This window comes from Acipenser ruthenus, chromosome 7, assembly GCF_902713425.1.
Source record: "Acipenser ruthenus chromosome 7, fAciRut3.2 maternal haplotype, whole genome shotgun sequence".
Classification (NCBI taxonomy): Eukaryota; Metazoa; Chordata; class Actinopteri; order Acipenseriformes; family Acipenseridae; genus Acipenser; species Acipenser ruthenus.
The window spans coordinates 1249639-1258837 of record NC_081195.1 but is presented as its reverse complement, the minus strand read 5'-3'; the positions used below and the strand labels follow the sequence as shown (position 1 = coordinate 1258837).

At 40.9% G+C, this 9199-nt stretch overlaps 1 protein-coding gene across 1 annotated transcript; it reads left to right on the top strand.

Annotated features, from left to right (window-relative positions):
• Positions 1-2000: 2000 nt before the first annotated feature.
• Positions 2001-5000, top strand: LOC117415298 (beta-1 adrenergic receptor-like). Its single transcript, XM_034025442.3, has one exon. It carries the CDS (start codon positions 2798-2800, stop codon positions 4004-4006), a length of 1209 nt encoding a protein of 402 aa, XP_033881333.2. The 5' UTR covers positions 2001-2797; the 3' UTR covers positions 4007-5000.
• The last annotated feature ends 4199 nt before the right edge of the window (positions 5001-9199 follow it).

The following is a 9199-nucleotide window of genomic DNA, read 5'->3' as shown; positions in this document are numbered from 1 at the left end:
CACCACTGCGGAGCAAGGGTGGAGAAGGAGCGGGCTCTGGAGGCAGGGGAGCGTAGCGGAGGTAGAGCCAGTCTTCTAGTGCAGGCGGAGCGGAGAGATGAGGGTCTGGAGGTAGCTGGGTGCAGTCTGGTCAAGGCATCTGTAGGCTAGTACAAGAGTCTTGAACTGGATGCGAGCGGTGATCGGGAGCCAGTGGAGTGAGCAGAGTAGTGGAGTAGCGTGGGCGAAGCGAGGCAGAGAGAACACCAAGCGGGCAGCAGAGTTCTGGATGAGCTGGAGCGGACGGGTGGCGGACGCAGGGAGGCCAGCCAGGAGGGAGTTGCAGTAGTCTAGGCGGGAGAGTACCAGGGCCTGGACCAGGAGCTGGGTAGCGTAGTTGGTGAGGAAGGGTCGGATTCTTCGGATGTTGCTCAGGAAGAATCGGCAAGTGCGTGCCAGAGTGGAGATGTGCTGGGAATAAGAGAGGCAGGGGTCCAGGGTGACTCCGAGGTTCTTAGCGGAGGAAGAGGGAGAGAGTGTGGTAGATTCCAGAGGAACAGAGATAGAGAGATCAGAGGAGGGGGAGGAGGAGGGAAAGAAAAGGAGGTCAGATTTAGAGAGGTTGAGTTTGAGGTGATGCGAGTGCATCCAGGAGGAAATAGCAGACAGACAGGTAGAGATACAGGAGGAGATGGTGGAATCAGAGGTGGGGAAGGAGAGGAAAATCTGAGCATCATCATTTAACTGTCAAAAGGATGCATTGTGTCAATACAGCTAAAGCATGGTACAGCAGTTTTTTGAAATAATAAGAATGATGGTGCCTGACCGAATAGTATCACCAATTCTCTAATTATTTTTAATATCTCTGAGGATTTTTTTAAAGATTTTTTATTTTTTTATTTTTTTTAAACACATCACTCACACCTGTATTTGTGAATTCCAAAGAATCTTAAAACGGTTCAAATACCCCCATTAGATTACTGTGTGTGTGCCTTTTGAAATGATATCTGCTTATAAAACATTATTTAACAACAAATGATTTACTCTTTGACAAAGAGTGACAAACAGCTGTCTGTGAAATCTTGCCACTTTGCTGTCAACATGTTGTTTACAATTCCCAACACAGGGCTCAGTTCAAAACTGGTTGAGTAACGGCCAAAGTCCAATAAATAGCTGCCAATTGAATTAACAACAACGAGTTGGTCTGAAAAAGCGTCCTAGATAGCAAGAATATAATGCAGGATTGCTGAAGCTGACCGCAATGTAAAGCTGCAATTACAGTGCTCTTGGGAGGCGTCTCTGAGATTGCTATGGCTAGGGTTGCCTCCTGTCCCTGTTCTCCCCGGATCGTCCAGGTTTTGAGGAAGGTGTCCCAGGAATTCAATATGTCTTCCCAGGGGGACACTAATGCCAGTACCATAAAACAAGTTAGATAAACCAGGACACAATATTACTACAATAGAGACACAATGTTAACTGGATGACTATAGCAGTCTTAGTGCTGTTTCCTGTTGGATGGATATCTATTGGTTAAAAGTTTAGAGAGTTTAAACTTTTAACAGCCCCTCTTCCGTTTGGAAGTCCTGCTTTTTCTGTACGTCATTGGTGGCAGCCCTAAATATGGTTTCAAGGTTTTAAAACAGAAGATCGACTCACTGCGATTCTTACATAGAGTTTCGGTGGATGGTTTCTTCTGGTGGTTTTTAAGAGTGCTATTATGTTCACATTATTTTCTGAAAATACAACATTTGAGAGCTGCAGATGACGAGCTACCTATTACCTGTATGGCTCTGTCACAGCAGTTTGCTTACTCACCACAGCATCAATCCTGGACTGCAGCCGTGTTACTTTACGCATTTAAACACAATTACCAGCTCCACTGTGACTCCAAATGTTCCTGACAGTCTGCACCTCTGCACATGCCTGCCTCACTGTTTCCAGTCCTTTGTTTGAATCCTAATGACCGAGGCGCGTGTAAGGTGCGGGACTAATTGGTATTTTAAAACAATCAACGCCGTTTTTATGACAGGTGTTTCAAGATACAGAGAGTCCTGCATTGAGTTATTTTAATTTATGTTGTTTTAATTACAGCACAAGGTGCTCGCGAGCAACCAAAAGATACAAGTGTTCACAACTTTTTCCATATATATTATTTAGGTTTTTAGTAATAAACAAAAGTATATTTTTGCAAAACTCTACCTGAACACGATACAGCCGCCTACTTATTGAAAACACGAGCACTTGGGTCCAATAGCCAGATACGGTAACAATTATCTTAATCGTTTCATCCAAGCATTTCTATAACGCGCGTTCCTGAAATGTAGTCGTGTTCTGAATAAAGCGTAAAAATACAAAAAAAAAAAAAAAAAAAAACATTTTCACCTGACACGCAATTTTAAAATACAGTATGGGAACGTACCATTACCTAAATCTACAAAAACGATATATTTGCTATTTTATCGGTTTTGCAAGTGCGCACATACTATACGCGTGTTCCATTTGCATTACATTAACACTACAAATCATGACTCATTTCCATAATGTTTTTACTAAGAATCCACTTGTACTTTCTACCCTCATGTGCCGTGTCTGTCACACGGAGCTCAGGAGCGATGGAATGACTTCAATTGGTTCCAGAGCTCAGTGATGTCATCCGGATGAATGAAGGCTTTGGCTGCTTTGCCTGAGTGAAAACAGAAGCAAGTCGCAGAACGCGGAGATCCGAGCAGCGCACATATCTGAGGAACGGAAAAGGCGGCACAAAGCGCATTCATGAGCGCAGATTCGGTGCACCTTTACCCAACGAGTGCCAGTCACCATGGGAGAGGGGTTATCTTCTTTAGATTGCAATAACACATCGAATCATGAACATTTCAACCGCGTCCACGGGGCAGCCGACCCCGGGCAGCCTGCCTCAGAGCAGTGGATGGTTGGCATGGGGATGCTTATGGCTGTGATAGTGGTGCTCATAGTCATTGGAAATGTATTGGTGATCGTTGCAATAGCCAGGAACCAGAAGTTGCAGACCTTGACCAATTTATTTATTGTGTCTTTGGCCTGTGCTGACTTAATAATGGGCTTGCTGGTGGTGCCCTTTGGTGCCGCTTTGGTGATCCGAGGCACTTGGCTTTTCGGCTCGTTCTTCTGCGAATTGTGGATTTCGGTGGACGTCCTGTGTGTGACTGCCAGCATCGAAACCTTGTGTGTGATTGCAATTGACCGGTTCATCGCCATAACGTCTCCATTCCGTTACCAAAGCGTGCTCACTAAAGCCAGAGCAAAGGGCATCGTATGTGTAGTTTGGGCTATATCGGCTCTCGTCTCCTTTCTGCCCATTCTGATGCAGTGGTGGAGGGATGACAAGCCAGACGCTATCGACTGCTACAAAGACCCGAACTGCTGTGACTTTGTCACCAACCAGGCTTATGCCATAGCCTCGTCTATAATTTCCTTCTACATTCCTTTGGTGGTGATGATCTTTGTCTACGCCAGGGTTTTTAGAGAAGCTAAAAAACAAATGAAGAAGATCGATAAATGTGAAGGAAGGTTTCACAACAATCCCATTATCCCCAACGGAAGACCTAGCAGGAGGAGACCGTCAAAACTCTCGGCAATAAAGGAACAGAAAGCGCTCAAGACGCTTGGTATCATCATGGGCACTTTCACTTTGTGCTGGCTGCCCTTCTTCTTGGTCAACGTTGTGAAGGTGTTCTTTACAGAGGTCGTGGACAGTCAGCTCTTCGTGTTTTTTAACTGGTTGGGGTATGCCAATTCTGCTTTTAACCCTATAATATACTGCAGAAGCCCCGACTTCAGGAAAGCCTTTAAAGGGTTGTTGTGCTGCCCGAGGCAGGCAGACAGAAGGTTACACGTCAGTTCAGGGGATCTATCGCTCTATTCCGGGGGCTTTAGGAATTCCCTGGACCCCAGCCTCATTGGGACGTGGTCTGATTGCAATGGACAGGATAGCAGTGAGTGCAGTCTGGAACGAAATGAGAAAATTCGGCATTCCGAGTCGGAATTATAGTTACTAGAAGCGCAGTACCCAAGCAACAGATGAAGATTCGCTTCAGTTCACACTCAGTTGCTCTGCAAAGCCGCTCTGCTCAGCACCCGCCTGTTTGTTGGGGGTATTTATCTGTAATGCAAAAAAAAAAAAATCTTTACTGTGCCCCGTAAGTAGTATTATCGAGTGTAACAAAGAAGCATTTATTAACCATTAACAAAATAATATTGTGTTTTTGTGAAATTGATTTTCAAGGTAATTATTATGTGTTGTGCTGGACAGACAATATCGACCAGGCACAGTGCCTCGCATGTTTTAAACAGGCTCTTAATGATTTACATTATTCTGTGCTTATAGGAGAAGTGGAAACTGAACGGTAGCCTACAGTAGAAAGCCATAACAGTAGTAAAGGGTCAGTATTAATTGTGCTTTAAAAATCGGTGCATCTGTAGACGCAGCAAATACAGCGTTCGCTGACTCTGCACATGGTGTAAACTCTGAAGCTCCATTAGTTACAGGTAGTGTTTTTTCAAAGCTAGTATCGGTGAGATTTCTACCTCAGATTGTACACGTTGTACAGAAGAGTCTTTTGTTTATATTAAACAATTTAATACACGGGCCTAAACCATTAAACAAGGTATTTAAATGTGGGAAATGAGCGCCAGTACTTTATGAATTCAATATGAAGTAATAATTCGAGTCACAGCACACAATACAGGGAAAGATATTCTAGGAAAGACTAATAACAGTTTGTTGTTTTTAAAACAACATGCTACTATTTGTGTAGTTTGTTGTGTAGTTTGTTGGTTCAAACAATTATTGCCACGTGCATTATTTAACAAAAAAGTACAGTACTGTAATTTATAAATAATAACGTGTTTATTCTGTGTAGGGTTTTATGTGCAGCTTGTACAATAATTTGTTATTTGTATGTCGTTTCCATTTTTTGTCACAAAGTATTTATACTATTGTATAATAATGGTCGTGTATTTGGTCGATGTGCAATAAATTGTTGCAGCACAATGCAATAGCGTATCACGTGTATTTATTTACTATAATTTCTGAGCTCCAAATATATAACAAACATTTCAATTATATTTTTGAATGTCATGTCATTTTTTTTAGATGAAATACACAAATAAATACATTATATTACCTACTGTAGAGCTGCTGAAGTAGATCAAATTGTAGTTATAGAGGATTTGATTCCAAACATTGATAACCAAACAGATCTGTTCAAAGGGAACTGCAGCAAATAACTGCGAAGTTCAGGGGAGTGCTCCGTGTTGATTCAGAGACGGGTTTCGAGTCTTACGGGCGTAAGATGAAAATCTTACGGGCAAATCAAAATCTTCTGTTCATTATGGGCGATGGTTATAATGTTGTAATGTTAAAGATGTTGATGATGTTATTATGTTATATTATATTACATTATACTATAGATGTTAATAATAATGAACACAGCAAATGATGAAAACGCTTTTTTCCTGCAGATTTCATTACTAAACTGGGATAAGTTCTGTATTTTTTCTTTCATATTTTTTGATACTATGATTTTCGAGTCAGAGCCGAATTTCTTAAGGTTTGGACCAATTCCTTAAAGGTTTGAAAACTCGGGTATACACGCTGGGCTCAAGGGTAGACAGGCATGCGATACTATAAAATGTACTGCATTGTACTACAGCAATCGCCAAATCCGCAGCTGCAAAGTCTGCAATTATAGTTGAATCATCCCGTTTTCGGCAAATGTGGTGCACGATCGATATCGGCCCGAGTCCAGTCAAACAAACGTCACTGCGACATTGTAAAAAGTAAAACTTTTATTTATTTATTTTTATTATTATTATTAATTTCATGTTCAGGCAGTAAAAACTTCTCTCTCCTGACGCTACTGTGACAGGCACAGTCAAAAGCAGACACAAGTAAATAATACTGAGGTTAGGACACAGGTCAGCAAATGTCCCTTAGCTGTAGATGTAATCCAGCTTCACAGAGGCGAGGACGATAGATCCATTAGCTGGAATTTTCCTATGTTCATTCAAACCGCAGACCTACGCGTGTGATACACCTACATGAATTCACCTCAAGTTTGCAGGACAGTGACGGCACAATGGAAACAATATTTTTGCCCCAAACTATGCCTGTTAGTTTCAAGAATTAACTGATTAAAAATGCTTTTGCAAAACTGTACTTATAGCAGTAACAAATATGCACATTAAACATTTTGTTTAATTAAATCAAGATCACAAAACATTTTCAACGGTTTAAGATTCGATGCATATTCTCAGTTTACAAATAACTGTTTAACGTAAGCGAATGTTTACATGAAACTTTACACTGAATCATAATTTCCCACTTTGTCAAGCAAAGCGAGTCAAATATACTGGAAGGAATAATCTAATACAATGGGTGATTTCTGAATTAGGCTCACCAATAAGATATGCAAAAGAAAAAGAAACACAACAGCGTGTCTAACTAAGATGATCTGGATGCTTCAGGTAGGAAGTGAAGTCGTGTTTATCTAGAAGACCTGCAGGGTGTTCATATATTGATTACATGGCGCAAATATAGGAACAATAGAAAACAGGATTGATCATTTTATATACTGTACAATACACATCGTTCTGACATTGTACACCTTTATACAAACACATGGTGCTCATAAATATCCACCCCCTTAGTAAATATGACCATGGAAACTGCTAGATGTTGGTGCCAGAGCTATAAAAAGATCGAAGGGGAAGCATTCTATTGTAACAGATCCACAGCGTTCTAAATCAGCATGCCAGCTCTGCAGAAATACTAAGCCTGTATTCACGACAGTTTACTGGATACGTGCTGTGCAAGTCTGCTGAAGACTTAGCTGTTTTTTACATTTCTTAGGTATTGCAGTTAAACAACAAATCTATTTAAGCTGCTAGCTATGGCTTAAATAACATGCAAGCTTGTTGCTAACTAATAAAACAAGCCACATAAAGATCTGAATGCCCTGCGTGTATAGTTGACATACATGTTTGTTCTGTATCTGCTGTCTTCAATCCTATTGAACATCTGCGCTGGGCAGGAGGATACACAGATTATAAACTGCTCCAGCCACTGCAGGTGATTCAGGGAACAGGGGAACACCCACACCTTTAAACTAGACACATATAACAACCATATGCATAGGCAGCAGTGTGGAGTAGTGGTTAGGGCTCTGGACTCTTGACCGGAGGGTTGTGGGTTCAATCCCCAGTGGGGAACACTGCTGTTGTACCCTTAAGCAAGGTACTTTACCTAGATTGCTCCAGTAATAACCCAACTGTGTAAATGGGTAATTGTATGTAAAAATAATGTGATATGTGAAATAATATATAATGTGATATGTTGTAACAATTGTAAGTCGCCCTGGATAAGGGCATCTGCTAAGAAATAAATAATAATAATAATAATAATGCATAGGCTCGTGGCAGCCTGGACTCCTCATCAAAACCCAACACAGCACTAGGGTCACATTTTAATTATGGAGCCACTATTCTGACAGGAGCATGCAAAAAAGTACCAAATAACAAAAGCTTTAAAGAAACACACAGAGGGGCTTCTCTGGTACTTTTTGAATGCCTTAATAAAATGCAATACTAGAGTAAGTTTCTGGTGCTCTTGTATTTCTCCACAGCCTTGAGTCACACATGGTTGTTTTAAAACCACACTAATGGTCTGCTGTAAATGAGATTATTACCTGTGTCAGTTTCCAGGCTGTCTCCTCTCAGAAAATGTGTCCTAGCCTTTTGCTATTGCTTCAACAGCAGGGTGGTGCATGGCGTGTCCCTCACATCATCGGTATGGTTCTTTTATGCAGCTCTGCTTTGCACTGTACTTGTTTACGAATCTTCGTGGAGGATTATTATATGTTAAGGTGCAATAATGGACCCCTTTTAATGTACATCTTTGTGTCTGATTTCTTTCCTGTGGGAGTCTGCAGAACCACATATTTCATGTCTGTTTATGGATGCCATTAACTCCTCACTGAGATAAAAGGTCTATCTAGCGTTGCCTGACTCTTCAGAGATAACAAGGCTGTCATGGTAGGGGTGACAACAAGGCATTTCGATGAACTTGGGCTGACCTGTCCTGTTGCTTAAATTGAAATATAATACTGTACCTTGGGTGGCTGATTGGAATAAACACTGGACAGAACACCCACACAGATACATTAGTGATTCAATACAGAGATAATGGGACTGCTATTGGCAACTTGTAATGCGTGCCGTTTCTTAAGACGCACCCAACAGTGATGCAGTTGCAGTATGCTCCAACTTCTATTAGATATTTTACACCATTATACTGCAATCAGTGATGTGATAGATAGATAGTTAAATCAGTTATTAAGAGTATTCAAAAGGGTAACCTATGACATTTGACATACACTATAGACCAGCAAAATTGTATTTCACCCAATTTCACACCTGTTTTATCAACAATTTAAGACTGATTTCTTCAGGCTAAGTGAGCATAAAAACTTTATAGTAAGCCAATCATTTTTTTATTGACACCAATAAATTGATCAACCCTGATAACATTTAGATGTATTTTTGTTGAGGAACAACCAACCACTCGCCTACTCTATTTATTTATCGACACCCAGTTGCACAAGTTGTTTTGGAAAGTGTGAACCAGCAACAAAAAATTGGGATGATAATCTGAAGGGTTTAAAATAGATTCTGGCAGCAGTTTCTGTGGACTTTGAGCAAATGTTACTGACTGTTTTCCAATATTGCAGTTGTGCAACAGTACATGTTTTGCGGTTTCAAGTTTTGAAAGTGTCACTTACAACTTAAAAACTATGTCAATATAAAAATGGATTCATGCTGAAAATAGTGTCATACATTAGGGAGGGCTGAAGTTAAGCCACTCTGCCCGAGGGACATTAAGGCTGAGGAGATTGTTGCTCTCCTGATTTAAGAGTTGAAGCAATCTTCTGATCCTGATGGGAATCACACATTATTAGAACTAGAATCAATACTGTCAGTGCCCTTTTACTTTACAGTAAAGCTGATAAGGTAGTACAGACTAGGAACTCATTTTCAGGCAGTACCTTATCTGAAATGACCTGTCATAGTGGGCCACTTGTCTGTTGTGTCAATAACAGTCTACTCCGGGTTGTCCAGATCAGTTGTTATCTAGTCAAAAGGATCCGTGGCCATCAGCACTTCAGGTGGCCTCAATCTACTTCAC

What these genes read in the sequence shown, in the direction of transcription:
- LOC117415298 (XM_034025442.3), top strand. Translation starts at nt 2,798, where the DNA reads ATGGGAGAGGGGTTATCTTCTTTAGATTGCAATAACACATCGAATCAT.